Source organism: Molossus molossus, unplaced genomic scaffold, assembly GCF_014108415.1.
Source record: "Molossus molossus isolate mMolMol1 unplaced genomic scaffold, mMolMol1.p scaffold_m16_p_12, whole genome shotgun sequence".
Taxonomy (NCBI): domain Eukaryota; kingdom Metazoa; phylum Chordata; class Mammalia; order Chiroptera; family Molossidae; genus Molossus; species Molossus molossus.
Window position 1 is genome coordinate 26,757,779 of NW_023425347.1, and position 23,470 is coordinate 26,781,248.

The following is a 23,470-nucleotide window of genomic DNA, read 5'->3' on the forward strand; positions in this document are numbered from 1 at the left end:
GCCGCTGAAGTGGCTTGTCTCTGAGGAAAGGACGGGGCTTGCGCACAATTTTTCCATCTCAGGGGCAACAATGGTGCGTGGCACCCTCTCCTTCTCTAAAATGTATCCATATCCAGCCCGCGTTAACCACCCGCAGCCCATTAGGCTCCCTTGAAGGTATCTTTTGGATTATCTTAATGCATTGTTAGCAGGGTCTGTTAGTCAACCAAATGCTGAAAGATTTTATTTTTAAAAATCGCTAAGGAGCAATTATGTAACATGTAATCAGTTGAACAAAAGTATAAAGGCACAGAACCAGGGAAAGAAGCAAATGTGAGCTACGTGACTGGAGACAGAACAACAAACCTAAGAGCTAGGATGATGCCCTCCGTGTGTCCTAAATCAACCAGTCACTGATCAAATATAATATCGAACGACAGAAAGGGAAACCAGGGGTACTTGACTGGGACAGGAAAGTTCAGGCAGGAGTGGGAGTGAGGTGAATAAAACCAGCTCTCACCACGTCCCTCTGTGACTACGGCTCTCACCATGGACCGTGCATGTTAGCGCAATGGCTGTGACACATGGGGACTACTGCAGTAAGATCATGAAGTTCTGCCTGTTATGTAGAGGTCATGATAGAATGAATAACTTTTCTATATATATATTTTTAATTTTTTTCTTTATTGATTTTAGAAAGAGGAAGTGAGAGGCAGAGAGAGACAGACGCATCAATGAGAGAGAACATCGACTGGCCGCCTGCTGCATGCCCCCCACTGGGGATTTGGCCCACAACCTGGGCAGGTGCCCTGACTGGGGATCAAACCTCTTGGTGCATGGGTCGATGCTCAACCATCGAGCCACACCAGCCAGACTCCATTTTGTTATTTTTATAAAAGTAAAGGTGACCTAAGTAAAAAGCAAAGAAATGTGTACAGCAGCTAGGAGCATAAAAAGACCCAGGACTAGAAACTGAAAAGACGACGTGTGGGAGCCGGCGTGTGTCTGATCCCTCTTCTCCTCGGTGGTCCTGTGCTGCTCTGGGTTCCGTCGGCTTTCTAGATGGAATTCTGCTTCCCATCCCCTCCAGCCCTTTTGTTTTATCCGTCCCTCGTTTTTCTGTGTATTGTCCTAGAAATGAATCTAATTACATGGCTCTCCAATCCAAAACCCTCAACATTGCCCACTGTGCAAATTCTCTGTCGCTTGTTCTTCCATCATCGTCCCCTCCCTACTTGGCCTGGACTATGGGTGTCCTCTGCCTACAAATCCTCACATCGTGCTCTGTCCACATGTGCTACCTTTTGCCTTAGAGACGGGCCCTGCCATCCCGCCAGTCTTTCCCATTACTTCCATTCAAGATCCTGCTTATCTTTCAAGTCCAAGTTCAAATGAATCTAGTTCTTCAAAGTCTTTCAAGCTGCTCCCACACGTTTCGACCCTCCCAACATCACTTCTCTCTGTTTGGACCCTTCTTCGTGTACTTCCCTGATGATAAGTGAAACAAGAAGCTGCAACCCAGCTCTGAGCTTATGTCTCGGTCCACTAGATTGTAAGCTCCTTGAAAGGAAGGACTGTCTTGCTTTTGTTTAGTACTACGTAAGGAGCTTACAATAGTATTTTGTCCAGAGTGTATGCTCAGCAAGAGTACTCATGTTTAATTTCACCCATTCAACACACGCACGCATACACACGCTACAAAAAGGCAGGTGGTAGAATTTTAATTCCTTATGCAGTTTAAAGATGAAAATTAGAGAATAAACATATCTAGTCTTGAGAAAACAATAAATAGCAACAATAGACTCTGACCAAATAACTGATTTATTGTACCTCACCAACCAGTTAGATAAAACCAACCCATTAGGTAAAACAAGCAGTTGCAGAATCAGTAGGGACAATTGTGGTTGAATTAAGCAAACAGCTTCTGTCCTAAGATTTTTTGGCCTTTGGCTACTCTTACATGGAAAAGATGGAGTATGAAACAATTAGCCAGTTAATGTGGACAAATAAATTTGCCGGTGAGGCAAGAGCTAGGGAATCAGACAGAACTGTTCTGAGATCCCAACTCTGCCTGTGCCGTGGGGTCAAACACGAGGCTCGCCTTTCTCTGCGTCCACGGGCCGCTGTCGCACCTCTGCCTGGCAAACCCAGCAGACCACCAGGCTCCGCTGGGCTCTGTGAGTGCAGCGCAGTGCCTCCTGTGAGGACCCGGCTAAGGACTGACGAAGACAGAAATCCCAGGCCTTCTTTTAGAAGAAGGTGGAGCTGATATTCATGTATTTGTGTCTTGCAACATCACAAGGTTAAATGATAACTGTGGTTCTAATTCCTAGACAAAGGAAGTCTCTGAGAACAAAGGTGTCCCTGCAGTGGAGACAAACAAATGAATACGGTGCGAGATCACCTCCCTTCCTATGAAATACGATAGACATGGAGAACACTCCCTCTCCCTGGTAAATTCTGCCTTCCTCACCTCTCTCTCTCTCCCTCTCTCTCTCTCTCTCTCTGAGATTTTTTATACCAAACATTAGATAAGAAATGTTGAGTCCACCCAATCTCAAATTTCCATTAAGTTTTCAGCGTAGGCCAGTCCTAACGGATGAAGGGCTGCCCCCCCTAGTTTCTGGGTATGTAATTCTATTGCTGCGAAGCGTTAGTGTTGCCGTGAGTTAACCCTCTGAAGGCAGCATGACTCCCTCAGCAAGTCTCCCCAGCATTTTTGATAAATAGATTCCACTGAAAGGGAATCTATAGCTTTTATGGACATGTTACGGGCATTCATCTTTACAAAGAGCCGTTTCCAAAGTGGATTCACCTAGGATGCTTTTATAGCGATTGCGACCAATGGCACTTCTTACCATTTAGGGGGCAATGGACCTACTTGAGAATCTTAAGTGAAACCCCATGAATCCCAGGTACAGAGCCCTTGACTTACACACCCTCCTGAAACAGAAACCTTCCTTCTCCATCCCTCCTACCTGCAGTCACGCACGTGGGCAAGCTGACCTTGTACTACCTGGTGGTAGGGCAAGGCTAGGATGGATTCAGGGGCACCTTTGGGAAGAAGGGGGTGCCTTTTAACAGAGGCCGACCTGTCATGAATGTCCTCCCTCGCAGAGGAAGGACTCGGCCCATCTTTCATTTCTGGAATTTTACCTGGGATTTGGGTTCTCAAACTAGTTTGCAGACATCGTAGCACTCATCCCAAAGTCTTACAAGTATTTCAATATGAAAACAAAATACCCTACCTGCTCACATGATACATTCAATAACATGAAAGCTGTGACAAAGAGGCAAACACCCTAAATCAACGTGGTATCCCCTTTACTCTCTGACATTAGTGTGGGCAATGCACTGCTAACGGGGTAAAACCTGTTTGGAAAACGAGTTTGGAAAAGGCCAGAGACGCACACTTGCCAAATCATCAATGGAACGTCTGTGACTTCCCTCCTCCCCACGTGCGGCGGCTGCTGAAGGACGTTCGGCCGGTGCTTCAAGAACAGACCCCGGAGCCGCCTCGCTTCCCCAGAGGAACTCGTGCAGAAGACTGCGGGAAAGTCGGCTTCGAGAATTTTTGTTTGAGATGATGCAACACCTAAAAAGTGAAAGTCATCCTCCCTGGCAGAACACCGCTGCGGTAAGAAGGATAATGACTCCATGGAGCTTCAAATGTCTATAGTGCTTTATACTTTCTTAGAGCATTTTCCCACACAGCATTTCAATCAACTCATAGAAAAGCTTTTGGCTTACAACTGAGACAGTAGAAACCACAGGACTTTGCCCAAATCACACAGGTAGTGGGACAACTGAGGCTAGAGCCCAGACTGTATGACTGGCCCAGCATTTCCGCCAGGTCACCAATCAGACCTCTGTCCCATCGTCACCCCCTCTGATGTCTTCTCACCCTCCACAGTCAGGCTGCTTGTCAGGCAGCAACGCCATCTAACTGTAGATACAGACTCCAGGAGGAGGAAAAACACTAGTCCTTCTTCGACAAGCACATACAGACATATAAAAATAAAGGTGGCATTCTTCTCTATTGCTTCTTTATAGATGTCTTTCCCAGAGGAAAAGGCCCTGTTGGGAAACAGTTCACCAACCTGATGTTTCTATGTATACATAACATTCCTTAGCAATGGCAGGGACTTCGCACCGGGAAATCATTTGCTAAGCATTTCCCACTGTCTCACAGCGTGGCCTGTCCATTTCTCCCAGAAATAAAACATCGGGGCTAGTACAAGAAAGAGCAGATTCAAAGAGATGTTTCCCAGATGTGCGGCTGTCCTCAAGAGTCTGTCACAGGGCCAGCTCTGGAGATTCATATTTCCCAGGACCCTTTTCCAACTGCATCTCACCGTAGCTTTTATGTGACTGAGGAAATTCTGAAGAGGTTGACCAGCTAGCTGAACAGAGCGCTGTGCCGCTGGCTGTGAACAAGCAGCCCTAGAGAGGCCCCTGCGGGTGGCCCGGCCATGGTCACATGGCAGTTTTCAAAATCCTGGTCACGGGAAGTGTGGTGGGATCCCCTTTGATGTTTCTGGCAGGCGAAGGACCTCCCAGGAAGGCTGCCATTTTCGGTGTGGGGCGCGTTCCCCCTCGGTCCTGGGTGGCACAGGCACACCGCGCGGCCTCCGGCTTTAGGACAAACGACCTGCAGGAACGCTGCTCATACCACTTCTGTGTTGGGAAGAGTTACTAGCTCCACAGGCTTGCTTGGGGCCGTGACTGGGAGAAAAGCTCTTCCGATGCCAGCCTTGGAAAACTCTGGAAAGATACTCTGTTGCTGTGCAAACTTCTGAAAAACAAAACAAAAGAGGTCAGTGAGGCGAGAACACCTGGAGAGATGCGTAGTTGGCCCTCGCCCTGGCCCCATCGCGCAGGGCTGCCTGGCGGCCCGTTCCGCCAGCCCACTCAGAGCAGCCTCGCTCCCTCGGCCGGGCTGGGCCGTTTCACCGCCGTCTCTGACCTCTGACCAGCAGGTGTGCCGATCACAGACTGGGGTCGTTTCAGGCCCCAACTGTTAATTAACTGTAGGGAAGAGTCAGTGCCCATGGAAACAGGCATTTGCAACAAGAAACTAAAGTCACTTTTTATTTATTTATTATTTTTGTTGTCTTTATTGATTTTAGAGAGAGAAAAGGGAGAGAGAGATAGAAACATCAATGTGAGAGAACATCAATTGGCCGCCTCCTGCACGCCCCCCACTGGGGATCAGGCCCACAACCTGGGCATGTGTCCTGACTGGGAATCAAACTGGCAGCCTCTTGGTGCATAGGTCGATGCTCAAGCACTGAGCCACACCGGCTGGGCAAGTCACTCACTTTTTAAATGTATTGCCCAGTAATTCTAATTATCAAATGTGCAAATAACTTTAAGAACTAAATTACAAGCTCCTTGAGAGAAAGAACTATGTCTTATACCTCTTTATGTCCCCTGCAGTGCCTACCTTCATGCCTTGTACACCATAGGTGCTCACTGGAATCTTTTAATTGACTAATGTCTAACACAGCAACCACAGAGATAAGCACATAGCCAGAGGCAAGTAAGTGAATAAAGGGACCCAATCAGTGACAAAAAGAGTCCTGGCAGAGCTCCTGGGTGAGATCTGTCCCGGTCCCTAAGTAGCCAGCCCTTCCTGATGATATCGAGACACGTGGGAAAGATCACTCCCGGTGAGTCAGGTGCAGAGCTGACCCTGCCCTCCCGTAACCTCAGTCAACCCAAGTGAACAGCTGTGCAGAAGGAGGCTCGGGGTCTCTAAGCTGGAGCCGCTGCCAAGAGCTCAAAGGCATATCAAGGACACCTAACACTGGCCAGCCACCCTCTACTGCAGGACACTCTCTGTGCACCCCACTGCTCTGTCTTCTCAGGGTTAATTCTCAAGAAGTGGGTGGAAGCCACAAAATATAAGGAGAGAGGCCCTGAGAGGAAACAGTTCAAGGGCAGGTGCAGGACCCCGATCTTTCACCAGGTGGCAGTGCTGCTCACTTGCCTCCGCCCCGCTGGCGGGTGGTCGGTGCGGCACCTCCGACCGCTGTAACTAGGAGGCCCTCTGGGGCTTCAGCAGGACCCATCGGCATGTCTCACACTCCCTGCACCCATCTCACTTCACGCTCACTGGCGCTCTGTGCAGAGCCACTGGACAAGAAGCAAGCTGGAAACTTGCCACCATGATTCGCACAGGCCGGTGCCTCAGTAAGTCCGGGAGAGACTCTCTCCCTGTAATTAAATGACTCGCACTATCTACAAAACGTTTGCATTGGTGCCCCAGGTGAGCTCTCAATAATAACAGATGTTTTAAGACGATACTTACACAAGTGAAAATGATGAGTGTTAAGTAGAAAACCACCAAAGCCAACAGCAATACAATCTCAGCTCTGTATTTCTGGAAAGTTGCTTCCTTGTGCTCCTTACGGCATCCTTAAAAAATACATAAGTGAAATATGAAGCCATTTAACAGAACTTCTCTACCATAATAAAAAGCTACGATGCTTTGTTCCTGCTCTTTAAGTCCTTGCCTCCCCTTCCTGTCCTCACATCCGTGCCTTCGGAAGTACAGTAACAACGGCAGGGACGGTGGTGGCGGCGGCCAGTGCTCACTGTCACTCTGTATCCAGCTGTGTGCAATGGGACTGACACACAGCCTCTCACTGGGTCTTCTGAGGCAGGCCTGGGTAGCCCCATTTTACAGATGAAGGAGTCAAGGCTCAGAGAGGCCGGGGACTAAGGCAGGTGGCAGAGACGGAAGTCTGCTCCAGACTTATCCTGCTGCGCGGCTGCCTCCATTTCAAACATCCAGGGTTTCCTGGCTTTTAATTTGCTTTTCTATAAGAGGAGCCACCATCTGCTGATCCGAACACAATCCGTGTTCATCAGGGCTGTGTAGAGGGCCAGGTGTCCTGACCCCAGGAGGACTGCAGGACCACGGACTGAGGCAGTGGGCTGCCCAGCTATTGCAGGACAAGTAGACACACTCCCGTAAAATTGCTAAAGCCCCCACAAGGCCGACGACAAGGGGGCTACAGAACAGCTCCCCGAGGGGTGGTTAAAGGCTGTGGCTGCAGCGCTCTGGGAGGGCGAGCGGGCGTTCGGGGCAGGGGAGACGTGGCCGAGACAGCCTGTCCCCACTCAGGCCTGACATCTAGCGTGCTGGTTGGGGACGCAAGGTTGCTGACCAAGTCCACCTGCAGGCCAGGCAGGAGCAGGTGGAGTCCAGATGACTGGGGGGTGGGGGGGGTTGTTCAAGGGACCACAAATGGGCCTCAAGAAAACTGTCGAGCCCTGAAACTGGATTCAAAGTTAGTGCAATGGTCTAGGGGTGGATTCTCACAGCAATCGGTGGCTCGAGGTGACGGCCATCGTCCCAATGCTGCCTCGCCTTCACTGAGCGCTCAGTCTACCCAGGCACTGTCCTAGGCGTTTTAGTGCAATATCCCATGTGACCTTCCCAACAAGCCTATGTTGTAGAAATTAGTATCCCCGTTTTAGAGATGAGGGAACTGAGGCTTGAATTCAATCCGAGATCTGCCCAAGAGCACATGCTGACGAACAGCACAGCTAATATCTGAACCAGACCTAAGTGACTCTAGAGTCCGACCACATAACTCGGGGCAGCTTGCAGGTCTTCGAAGAGAAAAGGAAAGAAAATCGGCTTTCACTTTTCATCGCTGCTCTTCCCTGCCAGGGTGCTCTCGTTTCTCATTCATTGAGGGCCTACTGTGAGCCAGGATACAGCAGAGAACAAAGCAAAGGACGTAGCATGTCAGGTGTAGTAAGTTCTACAAAGACAAAGCAGGAGAAAGGGCTAGAGACTGAGGAGAAGAGTTACAAGGGGTGTGTGTGTGTGTGTGTGTGTGTGTGAGTGATAGTAAACAAAATCCAAACACTGACCAATAAACAGTGCTGTGTTCTTGGGAATATCAGGATACTATCTTGAGTCAGATTCCCTCCAAACATACAATAGGAGAAAGTAGCCATTGTAAAATATCAGACTCTATGACAACACGTTTGTCATTTCAAGCCTCCACCACCAACAAAAATTGGGCAAAAGTCCAATGCAAAGCATATTTGAACTTATCAAAAGAAGTTATGAAAAAAAATCAAGGAGATCATCCTTGTCTGACACTCGATTCTTGGAGCAAAAATGTGTATTCCATCGCTGGAACATTAATTTCTTGCTGTATTCTTTTTCTTTGGCCCGAGTTAGGGTACTGGGAAAATCAACCTCCGTAAAGTGCTGTTCTCATGTTATAAAGATGGAAACATGAAGCAGCTACCCTGGGCCAGGTTACACGGTCCCCAACAAGCAGAAAAAGTATACAGTTATCTGGTGCTTGGGGACCACACAATTCCTCTGTCTTCCAAACATCAGACTTCAATACTTCCCATGTGCTCCAAAGGACTCTGACATGACTAAAGAACAGCCAGATTACTTGTCTGACTACATTTGGCATCTCCCTCAGTTAAGCTGGGAGGATCTGTCCTTATTTATTCTTGCAGTAGAATTTAGCTTTCAGCCACAGACGATCCAAAGCTGCTGTCGTAGGCTCTGGCTGAGAGGGTCAACGTCAAGACCTACAGAAAGTGCCCAGGCCTTTTGCAAGAAGAAAGCAAGTGCAGCAGAACAGCTCACCTGTTACTTTCAGGATGACGGTGCCACTTTGGTTTCTCTGCCCTTCCGGCCCCTGCAGAGTGCATCTGTATGTGCCTGAGCTGCAGCTGGTGGTGTTTCGGATCTTCAGGGAATACAGCCCTTCACTGGAGGCCCCAAGTGGGTCCTTCTGCTCCGTCTGGTGATAGTTCTGCAGATCTTCCTGGGGCACTTCTATCCTCTCTTCCCCATTTTCTGTAAGCTGTTAAAAAAAAAAGAGTCACTGAATCAGGTTCTACTGACAGATCTGTGAGCCCTGAGCCTCCACATCAAGGTGCGACCTCTCGTTTTCATAAAATGCATCCCCAACAGTTTGTTAAAACAAGATGTCACGTGGGTGTGTGGCCTTTGGGGCAGGAGGGAATCAGATCAGGACTGCATTTTGTGATCCTCCGTATCCCATCTTCTACCCTACACGAAAGAGGGTTGCTGTCAACACTAATGACGGGCTGACGAAGATGACCTGGTGATGTGGAAAAATCACTTGGAATCTAATTTTGTTGCTGGTTGCTCTCTATTAAATGTCCCCTTGTTTTCTTTAGATACCAACTCACCCACTTACTGATTCTTATTTTTGTATCCCAGCCTTGATTTGGAAACGTTCCTAAATCTGTTAAGACCGTTGCCGGACAACGCAATGGAAGCCCAGAGATGCAGACCAGTGATGCCCCCCACAAACAGCCACCTTGTTCTCCAAAGGCTGCGGGTCTGCGTGGCCTCCGTGAAGCCACGGCGACAGCAGTGCCACGTGGAGACTGCGCGTCGGATCATTTGGTCACACCGAGATACACATGCAAGCACAGTTACAGCTTAAATCACTGTCGCCAGGACAGACAAGCCTGACTGAGGCAGATGCCAAATTCAGCCAAACTAACCTGGCTGGTTTTCTTCCCCTGAACTCTCTTTGTGATGCATTGCTGGGGTCGCTTCATCATCTCCTACTTCCAAGATGAGGGCCACACACGCCGCATTCACCACCGCTTCTCTTTCCCACAGCTGTATCTTTAATTTGCCTCATGAACTGGCCCGTCCACCCTGCACTGAAATGGTCAAAGCCTCTACCGTGGATTTAAACAAACTGTAAGGTTAATCACTGTTTGGCACTCCGGGCAGCCCCCCGCCCGATGCTGAGTGGCTGGGGACCAGCAGGAGCCTGGGATTCGGTGGCACTCCATCCTGTCGCTGGCATTGCAACAGCACAGAGAGCTACCTCAGGGTACGACACAGCAGGAGCAGGCTTCACTGCCCCTGTCTGCCCACACCTGCCAATGTTCCATCTCCCGTTTGGGGGGCACCTGCAACTCCTCTCCTCCTTTGCAAAGGGGCACCAGTGCAGGGAAATAAATAACAAGGGATCAGAGGAACATCCCATGAGGCCCAGGCAGCTCAGGAGAGAAAATACACACACACACACACACACACCTTCAATGGTTGGTTTCTTCTTAATTTATTAAGTCAGGGCACACACTACGAAGTCACCAGAAAGCTCAGGGTCCAGCTTCACAGCCTCGGGCATAGTTAGCATTCCCGTGGAGTGGGCTGCAGAGACATCTGGTGGCAGATTGATCGCTCCTGCAAGGAGCCCGACTCCATTCAGGACTAGCGCGGGGCTGCTGAGACTAACGGCTTTTCTCGGCCGAGTCTGTGAATGTAAATCCCTTTTCCTGACAGTGCTGCTTGTGTCGAACGTTCCCTCTCTAAATAATCACGGCTCTACAGGCTGGGGCCTTTGGGTGTTCAAACACAAAGAAGAAAACGGTGGCATGACCAAGGACCTTAGAAAAAATTCAGGAGTCCAAAGGATTCTAGAACACATATAGCTCAAATTTTCCCTTTTCAGGACTAATTAAACCACAAACGAAGGCCTCATTAGTAGCTCACCCTGTCCCTGCCCGCCGCCCGCTGCCCGCTGCCCCAGAGTATTCCCTCCCACCGGAGCTCTGGATGGGCCAGGTGTCCAGGGCATCCGGGGGCCACCGGTTCTGAACTAATGAACTCAGCCTATCGCTGCAATCTCCACAGGTCTCTTCCAACCCCTCCAAATGCGTTCAACTCTGATTTCTTTCTGATAGATTTCACTGGAACTCTGTTCTGCGAGAAATCTCTGCATCTCAAGAGCCAGAAACTTGCTGCAACCATCATTTTGAGGTGATCTGCCTCTGGTTTTCTCCCGGGGGGCCTCCTCTCCCATCCAGTGATCCCCTCCCTCAGCTCAGAAAGGCCCACCTGAACATCAAGGTCAAAACTTCCAACCCCTCTGGAGCTGGGGGGAACATGAACTACTGTGGTTATGTACAGAAAGAGGGCCCACTGCCCTGCTGGCTGCTGGAAGCCCCCAGGGTAAGTGCTGTATGTTCAGCTGATCAGAACTGGCTGGCAGTGGCCTGCTGCCCTTATGCAGAAGAGAAGTCACTTTGCATATCAGTAGTAACAACAACAAAAAGTAATTTATTTGATGGTCAGGTTTCCACGGGCTCCCAGCAAAACCTCCAGCAGGTTATTTTCAAATAGCAAAGCAAAGGCAGGGTGAGACCGTGAGGAGGACAGAAAGAAGTAGGGGAAAGGCAGAACAGGGAACCCCAAAACAATCTGCAGAATTCTGGTGTCCTGAGCCACCATGCCATCCATGGGATCACGGCGAACATCTCAACTCTCATGGGGCCTTCTTCCAATGGCCCCGTCCTGGGTCCTCCTGAAAGACCCGGAGAACAAGGAAAACCTCTGGCTTCACCGGGAACTCTTGCCACAGGAACAAACAACTCTCTTCGCCTGATAACCTACTCCAGCAAAAGGAACCTGCGAATTCACACAATGTACCTGGAAATATTTCACAACCCTCCTCTGGCTTCAGGCTGTGGGTATAGACAATGCCCATCCCCCTTCTTTTTGTGTTTTTATCCTCACCCAAGGACATTTTTCCATTTTTTTGTTCAGATAGAGTGGGAGGGGGAGAGAGAGAGAGAGAAACATCGACGTGAAGGGACACATTGAGTGGTTGCCACCTGCACGACCCAACCAGGGCCGGGGACAAACTGCAACTGAGGCACGTGCCCTTAGCGGGAACCGAACCTGGGTCTCTCTGGACTGCAGGCTGACGCTCTAGCCGCTGAGCCAAACCAGCCAGGGCTCCTTTTGTTATTTTAAGGTATGCCTTTGTGGATGAAAAAGGAGCCACCTGACAAGCTCAGGGGAGGCCTGCAGGGTGGCCTTACAAACTCAGACTGAAAGTAACCAAAGGATGGTCTGAACATAAATATCCTAAAAGCAGGTCATAGCAGGTCCTCACATCCTAGGAGGACTGTAGCTTCCTTGACCAAAGCTGATCTTTACCTTAAGTGAGCCTGTCTATTGTCTTTTGTAGTCAAAGAACCTATATTTAAAATGTCACAGTAATTCCTCTTCCAGGACTCTCAGGTCACAGCTGTCGGCACCAGAGCAGGAGACCACAGAACCCCTCACCGTTACCTTGTTTCCACCTCTCAGCTATAAATGCTAATGAACTATTCCATGCCCACCAATGAAAAAGAAGTCTGTGTCTCTCCATTTTGCCTTTTCATCCAATCCCAGAGGTCCCCCCACCCCACGGACACTGCTTTGCTTTCTCCTGCCCCCTTATTCTACCACCAATGGATTTCATGTAACCCTCCTAACATTGCCTCCTTTAGTTATAATATATAAAATAAGCTGCAAAACTGACATTCTTGGGAGCATTTTCTCAATCCGTTGAGATTTTGCTTCCAGACAACTGTCATCAATTTGGCTCAAATAAACTCATAAAAGTTCTCTACAGGTTTGGACATGACTTGTGTCAACACCTTCTCATGTGACTCCATCTGGGGAATCTGGGCCTTGCCTACAGCCACAGAAACAGTTGTATTTTTATGTTAATGCCACTGAAAGTGGGAGTGGGTAGGAGCAGTACCCGAGTTCCTGCAGCGAAAGGGTCTAATCAGTACCTTCAGCTGGGTGCCGGAGCAGTGCCCACCGTGGATAGTATCGGAGCCCGGCCGGTGTGGCTCCGTGGCTTGAGCGTCCTCCCATGGACTGAGAGGTCCTGGTTCGATTCCCAGTCAGAGTAGATGCCTCGGTTGTGGGCTCAATCCCCAGTGGGAGGCATGCAGGAGGCAGACAGTCAATGTTTCTCTCTCACACTGATGTTTCTATCTTTCTCTCCCTTCCTCTCTCTCTAAAAAATCAATAAAAACACATTTTAAAAAAAGAACCAGAGAAGAATTTCAAGGGCAGAAAGACAGAGTAACAGCAAAGGGGCCACCCTCAACTCTGCGTTGTTTTGTGAGTTTGTATAAACATTTGAGCTGGCTCAAAATCAACCACTGGCAAGAACAGCTCTTTAAGCATTCCAAATCTGAAAGTGTTTCACTGCCTCTCTGCAAAGGCGTTATAGGAAATAGTAATTTATGACAATAGGAGCCTTCAGATTCATTCACAGCCAGGCGTAACTGACAGGAATTGTTGGAGGCACGCTTTACAATGCTAATACTGTGCTATGCCAAACCACAACACAATCTAAGCAAATTATGTTTTAAAAATCCCAATTATGTTTTAAAAATCCACCCTTTCTGCATTCATTCATGCTGACCATTGTACCTTTTTGATTGAATTAGAAAAGGGCAAAATACAGGACATCTTATTTTCAGAAAGCCTCCAGACCTTTATTATTTTTTTTTAATTAATTTGTTTATTTTTGTTACAGATGTTTCTCCTGCCTCTGGACTTTTGACTTGTCTCAAGGCAGCCAGTTTGACTGAGTAATTTAAATACCATATTCTTTCTCTAAAATTGCAATTTGGCCTTAAGGAAACCACAAGCCCCAAATTAAAATAAACCCTCTTTAATTTGCTGAATACTGAATCAATCAAATAAATACAAGTATTAATTTTAAGGGCATGTGAATTAAGTTTGTTTTCTTTTTAGAAATGGTGGACAAATTTGAACGAGAATAAAAGAAATCAAATAAGTAGTTAAATATAGCTGAAATGAACCTATATTTTAGTCAAAAACTCGACTGTATAAAGTGTTTTGTTTTTTTAGTTTACATCATTTTACCAAATATATGCTAACCTCCTAGATTACGATATTTGAATATAAGAGGGCTACACTTCCATTCCCATGACAAAGAAAGAATTTATACCACAAACCTGAAATCCAAATTTATCATACATGAGATCCATTAAGAATGTGATAGAAAACTAACTACAAGAAAAGGAAGAAATTTTTTTGAGGGGCAATATGTGTGTGTGTGTGCGTGCATGTAAATATTTGATTCAACAGTTTGATTAAACATATTAAAATGTAGGGACTTGACATATTTAAATACCTTTAATTTAAAAGGTATTAAATTAATCTGATATATTCCAATCGCACTGAACAGCTTTTTTTTTATTGCATTTCTCGTGCACTAACATTCATGTACCTTGGTTTCTGACTCAATTAAAGTGCCAATATAATCACCATTCATCATAAAAACAGCTCTTTATAATGTGCAGAATAGTCTGGCTTGGAGGTTGATGTCATAATGAGGGTAGAATGTACGCACATTAACATCATTTTTTTCTAAGTGTAGGTTTATTGGGAAAATGATTTTCCACTTTGAAATTTAGTGGATCTAGCAGACAGAGCTGAATTTATGGCTGATAAGAGAGTCATGACTATGGCAGAGGCAACATAATTAAGAACACAGACTTTGGACCTGGAACCAAACCCAAGCCCCACCACAAGTTCTGCTCTTGGCCAACGGCCTGGACAGCTGTCAGGCTCCCTTCCCTCCACAGAGATGTGGGGTGAGGTGGTCATTACATCTCATGATGTTGGTGATGATGGGGACGGACACAGAGCGTAGCATCAGTCATACAGACAGCCCTAAATATGTTACTACTCTCCTTTCTTTTCATTGCTAAGGTTTCATCCAGAATTCTAAATTCTTCCCTGAACATAGAACATATTCAAAAAGTATTTGCTGAATGATGAGTTAGATACAATGAGAAAGTTACAGGGCACTGGCCTTGGAGTCAGAAGGCCTGAAGTCAAGCCCCAGCTTCTCCCATCGATCAGCTGGGTCATCTTTGGTAACCACTTCACCTCCGAGTGACTTCCTCATTTGGAACCACCTTACCTCATGGGGTTCTTTGAAGAATCAACTCAGAAAATACATAAAAGTGCTGTAGAATGGGTAATGTTGGCGATAGAAATGATCTCTGATAGCCTTCCTGTCCGTCCTCTTCAGTCATTTCTCACTATTGATACTTGCAGCCTCCTCTCTGGCAAAGTTTTCTGAAAGTCCACTCTGCTCCAGGAAGAAAGTATTCGTCTACTCACAATGTCTCTGAAATACCCACAACGCTGGCTTTTCTAAAGCACCATCACAATGTGTCAAAAACCCTTTGAAGGTAACGTGAGACCACTGACTGCTCACGTGTCAGTATCTGTGGGTCCTGCTGACCTGGCAGGGGCACCCGTCCCAGCCGCGGCCACGCCCTCCCCAGGACACTGCATCTGCTTCGAGAGGAGGCTCACCTAACTCAGGCCTGACATCCCTGACCCGATAAACTGGTTCTGATGGGCACAAGACCCAATCAGGGCCACTTAACATAATCAGACACTCGCTGAGATATTAGAAGAAAGGCAAAATCTTTTCCTCTGCACTTGATCCTGGGAGGACCTATAGTGTGCAGTTATCAGCGACTGTCTTCCTGCCATGTGGCGGCTGATATAACACCTCATGAGGAACGCAGAGTTAGGACAGAGAGGGACGCGGAGCCCTGAGGATATTCATAAATCTCTAAATCTAGCCGTTCCTTGTTTCCTGCCATAACCAAGCACCACAAATTGAATGACTTACAGTGCCAAACACTTATTCTCTCACAGTTCTGAAGACCAAACAGCACAAATCCAGGTGTCGGCAGGGCCCTGCTCCACCTGGGGGCTCCAGGGGAGAATCTGTTTCACGCCTCACTCCTAGCATCCGGTGTGGCTGGTAGCTCCCGGCATTCCTTGGTGTGTGGACAGATCACTCCAGGCTCTGCCTCTGTCTTCACGTCGTGTTCTTCCTGTGTGTCTGCATCTGGTCTGTCTTCTCTTTTCTTTTTTTTTGGTACATGCCCCTAGCGGGAACCGAACCCGGGACTCTCTGGTCCGCAGGCCAGCCAGGGCTGTCTTCTCTTCTTTTAAGAACCCCTGTCATTAGATTTGGACGCAGCCGAATCAAGTATGACCTCATTTCAACTTGATTCCATCTGAAAAAGTCCCCTATTTTCAAATAAGGTCACATTCACAAACACCAGGGATCGGGACTGAGGATATCTTTTTCTGTGGGACACCATTCAACCCACAACACCAGCTGTAACTGAAATATAAAGGATACTCTGATTTTCAAATGTTTTCCATTTCAAGTCGATAAACCAGTAAGTTCCCTTTCCATTAAGCTAGTTTCGATTGAATTATAATCCTTCACAGATGAAAGAGTCCTCACTGACAGGGACAGCTGGCACCACCCCATACAGAAAGGGGTCACCTAGGGGCCATCACCACATGGCTCCAGCGTCCAGGGCAGTCCTGCCTTCCCTCTGACTCAGTGTCCCCACTCCTCAGGGAATGAGACATCAAGGCCTGATTTCATTCAGAACCTTTGTGCTCCAGAACTGACCCAGTGAGTCCGGTCCAAGGTGACTATGCGTCGTTTATGGCAACTAGCATTCTTATTTTCCCATAAGTTTTCCCAGCGGGACCTATCATCCTAGACAACCAGCAGCTCTTCCAGAACCATCCTCTCTTGGAGAACTGGGTCAAGAACAAGCCCAGCTGGTGCTCCAGGGCAGTACAACTGACACTAGCAAGCCCGGGGCCCTTCTGTCTGTCCAGCACTACAGGACACACAGGACCCCTACCCAAACAGCCCCAGTGCATAAATCAAAATAAAAAATATGCTTACGGCTATAAAATCATCTTAGTCTGAGTCATTGCAGGAATAACCAGGAAGGGATCATGGAAACTGTCTTAGATGGAGGAACACTTTTTTTAAAAGTCGGTGAATCTCCTATAGACCTGCTCTACATAAAACCTCCCCTTGCGTCACCGAGACCTTCTTCTCACTTCCTCTTTGTGTAGCGACATGACCAAGTATAGAACTAAGATAATTCAGTCCTCATGTGATTCAGGTTCCCCTTTGCTCATGGAAAACAAGTATTTGGTATTTTTTTCTGTTTAACTCTCAGCTGTCTTCTTCCTCTCTACTTTCTTCCAAGCTAAACGATTTTAGCAGCTTTGCTCTGTCTCATCTTTGTCTAAAAATCTCAGTGATGCATATGCTCACCCAGCTGAGACCTCTTCTATTGCCCGGTCTCGGGCGGCCACATTCTGCCTTGCCCAGTCTTCCAAAACCATGTGGACAGGACAGGAGACCCGGGGGGAAGGGAAGGGATACCCCATGCACGTGTTCAAGTCTCACAGAGTTAACCTGACGGAAGTTTCACTGCAGTGAAAGAATAAAGCCTCACTCTAAGACTCATCTTTCAGGATGAATCATACTCTGCCCTTCACCACAAGAAATATGACATTTTTCATTATGTCATCCTCTTTGCTTAAAAACTTTAAATGGCTCCTTGCTGCCGAAAGGGTCAAGTTCAAACCTTTATAGTTTGGTATTCAAGGTTCTTCACAGTCTGTTCCCAGCCCACTTTCTAACGTCATCTCTCAGCCCTCTGCTGTGCAATCATCCCCCTAAATCATGAGTTACCCGTCGCTTCCCCCAAATGCTGCGGATCCCCAAGTCTGTGCTTTTGCTCAAGATGGTCCTCTGGCAAAACTTCCGTGTTGACCTTGGGATGGCCAATTGCAGGCCCAGGCCTGGGCACATGTCTGGAACTTGTAAATGTTTATTAAATAATGGAAGTGTAAATGTGACAGACATCTGAAAACCAACAACGTTTTTCATAGTGTGACCTAAAGTGGAGCCCATCAAAGTGACGCAACCAGGTCAAGTAGTATAGGTGCCAATGGGGACAGTATGATTTTTCTTTGATGCTAATACACACATTGTTTTCACCTTTCAGTGTTTTAGGGTTTCTCTATTTAATATACAAATGTTTCCTTTTTCTCCTAAAATACATATTCTTAAATCTCTCTTATAACAGAAGCCATTGTAAAATTGAGGCAGGATAGTGAGCGGCACGCACTGGCTCCCTCATGGGTCCATCAGGGTCTACGGCTAGGCAGGCTACATCTACCCAGACCATCCGTCAACTCGAGCCCCTCCTAAGGCACTCCACTCTCCTTAGTGCCCCCTTGCTGTGTGGCTCATTATTACACAAGATGGGAGCGACAGAAAATATAAATCCACTGAACAGGAGATTAGCAATAGACATGGAAGACAGCGTCAGAATGAATGAAGAACAAGAAATATCTGTGTGGTGAAGTAGCCTCATGCAAGCCATTAACCTGCTCACCCACAGGATACAGGATACCCCATTATCTCCCACAGCTAGGGTTCTTCTAAATATTATCAACTTCGAGCTCTGGCCAGTTTGGCTCAGCGGTTAGAGCGTCAGCCTGCCGACTGGAGAGTCCCAGGTTCAGTTCCCACTAAGGGCATGTACCTCAGTTGCAGTTTGTCCCCAGCCCCAATTGCGGGTTGTGTGGGTGGCAACCACTTGATGTGTCTCTCTCACATTGATGTTTCTCTCTCTTCTTCCTCCCTCTCTCCCTCCCGGTCTATCTGGGTCTATCTGAAGTTAAATGCAAAAATGTCCTCGGGTGAGGATAAAAAATAAATAAATAAAATAAATAAATATTATCAACTTCGAGCCTGACCTATTCCCTGAAACCAGTCGTACTTCTCCTTTCTCCGTTCCTTTGGAAATCATCTAAAAAGGGCACTAGTCTTGTGATGCAGCTCTGTCCTCACCCCCGCAGTGTCACCCAGAGATGAACTATATATCCTCTTTCGTTATGCATCAACGTAGGTTGTCAGGGCTCCTAGCGTGATAAAAATGGTACTCCATCTTCCTAATTAATAATCACTCATTAGTAGTAGTAGCAAATATCCACCATGCCCAGACACTCCACCCAGTGTCCCCCCCCCCCCAACCCAGTGCAGCTTCATTAAAGAGGGTGTGAAGCAATGGCGCTCAGCCTGCAGCTCAGGGGTAGCCCCTGGATGGATGGTCTTCGTCCTGGCAGACACGGGATCATGCTGTGCCCTCTTATGCCAGAATCTAACCCAAGGTCACAGCCAGTGGAAGAAGAGTGCTGGAACAAAGTCTATTTGCGAATTTTCTCTAAATACCTCCCCAACCAACCACAATCTATTCACAGCTTTAAAAGTTAAATTTAATTGCCCTGGATGGTTTGGCTCAGCGGTTCGAGCATCGGCCTGCGGATCAGAGAGTCTTGGGTTCAGTTCCCGTTAAGGGCACGTACCTCGGTTGCAGCTTGTCCCCGACCTCTGTTGGGGTCGTGTGGGTGGCAACCACTTGATGTGTCTCTCTCACATTGATGTTTCTCTCTCTCTCTTCCTTCCTCTTTCTCTCCTGCTCTATCTGAAGATAAGTGCAAAAATGTCCTCGGGTGAGGATAAAAAAAAAAGTTAAGTTTAATGAATGTACTGTATTCATTTTTCTATTTCTTCTCAATCACTTACTCTGCCTTAAAAGGTACAATACAGGAAGGCATGCGAGGAGGGCCCAGAGAGGAGGAAAGTCAAGCTGGGTTAACAGGAACTGGGCTATCACTGCCTACCCTTGACTGCACCTGTGCCCCCCCCCCCATGCATGTCTATATTAAGCCCCTTCTGGCCCCTCTCACGGTGCCTTCTTAACAGAGAATAAAATGGATGCTGTTCCTCCCCCACTCACCCTAATGTCACAAGCACTCATTGGACACCGTCTGCTTTGAGTCTTTTGGTAAAAGGCACATGATAAGAAACACACGGTTTACACAGGTCCTTTTTGTTCATCACAAGTGATCAGGGCCGACTGGACAGGGGCAGGATGCCCAGGCTGGAGAACTCCGTGGGAAGTGGAGTTTTGACGTGTGAGTCAGTATCACCATAATGGTGATATGCAGAAGGCCTGCACGAATGTGACTGAAGCCGGTGGGCAGTGAAAACCCACACTCGAAGGGACTTTTTTACTTGTCCAGCAGGCAACCCATGACTGTTTAAAGAGGGTTCACAGACCACACGCGTGATGACGAAGGAGGTGGTGGGAGCCAGGCTGGCCGTGGTCACCAGGTTTAAATTCCTCCCTTCAGAGCTCCCTCTGCTTGACTGAGACGTTTCAGAAGAAAGTCCCTCTGTAGAACCAAGTACGTCAGTGTTTCACCGCTGGCCTTGTTTCCAGAACAGTCTATGTGTGTTGTACAAGAACAATCGATGCAAAAGTATAATTACTGGGTTGGAAAATAACAAATACCTACAGAATATGCTGAGACCTGTTAAAAAGTTCTTGAAGGAACAATGCGTCTCTTTTTCAAGGTATCTGATTAGTGTATTGGCCTAGCATGGCTCTCCTATCCACCACTACGCAATCACGGTTTATTTTCTTTAAAAAGAATAACGATGGTATGAATTTTCAAAGACTCTATTCCAGGGACCAGCAGAAAAACAAAGAGAATACCAAGAGAGACTGTTGTCTTTTTTCTTAACACAGCTTTGAGAGACCTTCAGGGTAAATCATACAAGAACCATGTTCCGTAAACAAGTGCATACGTTATGGAGTTACCTCCTCAGCTGACACCCAAGGAGAAGCCGAAAGCTAATTGCTATGGTTCACTATATCATTCCAAGGGACCTCGTGCAGGAAGATTTAACTTGACAACTGTTTGAACTTTACAGTCTGAAATTTCATCTGCTTGTTTCATGAGTACTTTTTCATTACTCCCTTGGGGATATCAATATTGTTTTCTCTTTTTAATTACTCTCTAGAAAGAATAGTGGTTTCATGTTTTCCCCTTCTTTAAGAAAACTAAGTTTTTTCCTGGCTAGCCCAGGGACATTTTTGTTTTCTTTACCCTAAGTCAGTGATTTTTCAACCTTTTTCATCTTATGGCACACATAAACTGATCACTAAAATTCTGCAGCATACTACAAAATATATTTTTTGCCAATCTGACCAAAAAAATAGGTATATTTTTGAGTCATTTACACTGGATGACTAGTATTGTGTTGGCTATTGTCATTTTTAAAAAGTTTTTTTCTTTATTGATACTAGAGAGAGGGAGGAAGAGAGAGACAGAAACATCAATGAGAGAGAACATCGATTGGTCGCCTCCTGCATGCCCCCACTGGGGATTGGGCCCACAACCTGGGCATATGCCCTGACCGGGAATCGAACTGGCAACCTCTTGGTGCATGGGTCAATGCTCAACCACTGAGCCACACTGGCCAGGCTATCACTGTCACTTTTTTATTTGTCAATTTAAGGGGAAAGAGGGCAGTGCCCCTGACTAAACAGTCAGGTATTGCGTGTGTTAAAAATTCTTGCAGCATATCAGTGTGCCTACCATGGCACATCATTGAAAACGCTGCCTTAGGTAATTAAGAGAGAAAACAAACTTTAAGGTAGTCTTTTAGGAACTCAGGTTGTGAAGTCAGACCACTAGATTCAGATCCCAACTCCCCCAGTTAGCCAGTTATGTGTCAGTGAGCCAGTTCTTTCGCTCCCTAAGGCTCAGCTTCCTCATCTCTAAGGCAGAAATGATAGTACTGATCTCTTGGAAGGATTGAAACAGCTAATACATGCAAATAGTTACCTCAGAGTTTAGCAGGTGGTGAGCTCTCAAATAATATTGCTTTTACACTATTTTTGTTTAAATAGTATTCTTTCTTTTTTGATCCTCACCCAAGAATATGTTTAATGATTTTGGAGAGAGAGAGAGAAATATCAATGTGAGAAACTTTCATTGGTTGACCCCCGATTCGAGTCCCTGACTGGGAATTGAACCCACAACCTAGGTATGTGCATGCCCTGACCTGGAAACAAGCCCTGATTTTTTGGTGTTCAGGATGATGCTCCAACCAACTGAGCCACTCGGCTAGGGCTAAATAGTATTGTTTTTACAATGAGAACAATTTGGAAATGTGTTCTCTGATCCCACTATGAATAAAGAGGAAATGGAGTAGGAATAATGACAAGCCTACTTTCATACCCAACACTGTGCCCACGGCCGAAGCTCCACTTCCACTGCACATAACTCACCAAGTGCCAGCCTGAATCACTGAGCACCTGCCTTCACAATTAACAGGGCAAACAGTGGATGCCCTTCAGAATACACAAAAGCAGTGTGCAGACTGTCTCCAGGGAACTGACAATCTGCTTAGGAGAGGACACACACACACACACACACACACACAACGGCCTTGTTAAAGGGTCAGATGCATGTTCAGGTTCTTCGAACATCTTTTGTGCTGGACAGAAGAGAACTCTGCTTTGACAGAAAGGGACAAATGCACAGAGATTTGCTCCCAAGTAAGATGGCAAGTGAGTGACAGCTGCAGAATAAGGCTGGGATAGCATACTCACTTGGCTTAAACTGGAGGCAGTCACCTCATTAAAGGAGGCAAACAAAGGACCAGGGACAGCAAACCGTGGTGGCTTGGCTTTGCAATGTCACTAGAACTGCAATCTTAGAATCTGAAAATTTCCTGCCGAGAGGAAACCTTTAAAAAGCCTCAATCCTCTCACTAAGGTGAACGACAATTGTTCTCACACGTGTGGACACTGCTCATGGACCCTCACAGACTCCCTCTTTGCTGGACCTCTCAGAACTGCCAGAGGATGGAGAAGCAAAGGTTGAGGAGGAGACCAAGGGCACCCGGGAAAGGGGGTGACTGGCACAGAACCACCACCTATGAAACAAACCTAAATCACGTCTCTCTCTCAGTCCTTCCTTTCAAATCTCCCACCTCTAACCCCAAATTGATGGGCATCACAGTCACAAAACACCAAAAATCAGAAAGCCTCCTGTCCAATGTCCAAATCTGCCCTAGCTGCTTTCTCCCTGGCCTACCGACCCAAGCACAGGTGACCTCCACAGTTAACCCAACGAGGTTATCTGCCCTCCCCAAACGAGACGTGTAATGTGGGTCATTCATCTCGGGCCACCTGTAGGGGCCGGAGAGGACTGAGGTCCTCTGGAACAAAATCCAAGTCTGCAGTGTACCCGGAGGCGCACAGAGTTGGGGTGAGGGTCGGGGGGCGTGTCGGAAGACTGGGTACTTGGAGTTCAGCGGCGGAGACACCCCTACCCCCCGGTACGTGAGGTCGCCGGCTGCCGCCGATGGAGCCGACCACACCGCAGCCTGCGGGCGTCCGGGAGCTTACCTTGGCCCAGGAGACGGCGTAGGGGACCTGCTGGTCCCTCGGGGCGGTGCAAGGCAAGTTCGCATCCTCGGAACAAGCTACCTTCACTTCCCGAGCCGCTGGCGCCAGGCTGCAGGCTGCAAGAGGGAGAGAGACAGCGGCGTGAGCAAACGAGGAAAGGGGGTGTCGTGGCGAAACGGGGGGTGACAGACGGTCTCGGGCCCTACCGCAGCTGAGGAGCAGGAGCTGGAGGCTGTGAGACATGACGGGGGATTGTCGGCCTGTGGCGCGCTGGCGTCGCGCTCTTGTACCCGCTACAGAGGGACTTCCCCGGGCGCCGGCCCAGGGGAATCCCCGGCGGTGACGGAAACGGCAGGCCGCCCTCCCCCCGCCAGCCAGCAGCCCGGGGCGCCCCCGTGCCCGCCCCGTGCCCGCCCCAGCGCCCTGGGCCCGCGTGTCCCCGCCCCCGCGCGCCCTCAAGCTGGCGTCGCTGCTGCTGCTGCTGCTGCTCTTCGCGGCAGCGGCG

At 47.8% G+C, this 23,470-nt stretch overlaps 1 protein-coding gene across 2 annotated transcripts; it reads right to left on the reverse strand.

Annotated features, from left to right (window-relative positions):
- Nucleotides 1–1,762: 1,762 nt before the first annotated feature.
- CD83 (CD83 molecule) lies at nucleotides 1,763–23,254 on the reverse strand. Of its 2 annotated transcripts, none has more exons than XM_036257385.1 (5): nucleotides 23,172–23,254; nucleotides 22,966–23,081; nucleotides 8,612–8,831; nucleotides 6,293–6,399; nucleotides 1,763–4,771 (listed from the first exon to the last, which is right to left on the reverse strand). In XM_036257385.1, the coding sequence occupies exons 1-5, from the start codon at nucleotides 23,206–23,208 to the stop codon at nucleotides 4,646–4,648; spliced, it is 606 nt and encodes a 201-aa protein (XP_036113278.1). In that variant the 5' UTR covers nucleotides 23,209–23,254; the 3' UTR covers nucleotides 1,763–4,645. The 2 variants fall into 2 exon arrangements, with proteins under 2 accessions (XP_036113278.1, XP_036113277.1); XM_036257384.1 differs by having other exon boundaries at nucleotides 1,763–4,774.
- Between the last annotated feature and the right edge of the window lie 216 nt (nucleotides 23,255–23,470).

What these genes read in the sequence shown, in the direction of transcription:
- CD83 (XM_036257384.1), bottom strand. Translation starts at nt 23,208, where the DNA reads ATGTCTCACAGCCTCCAGCTCCTGCTCCTCAGCTGCG. An exon ending in GCTCCTGCTCCTCAGCTGCG is followed by an intron (nt 23,082 to 23,171) that starts GTAGGGCCCGAG and finishes TCCCTCTTGCAG; the next exon opens with CCTGCAGCCTGGCGCCAGCG. An exon ending in ACGCCGTCTCCTGGGCCAAG is followed by an intron (nt 8,832 to 22,965) that starts GTAAGCTCCCGG and finishes TTTTTTTAACAG; the next exon opens with CTTACAGAAAATGGGGAAGA.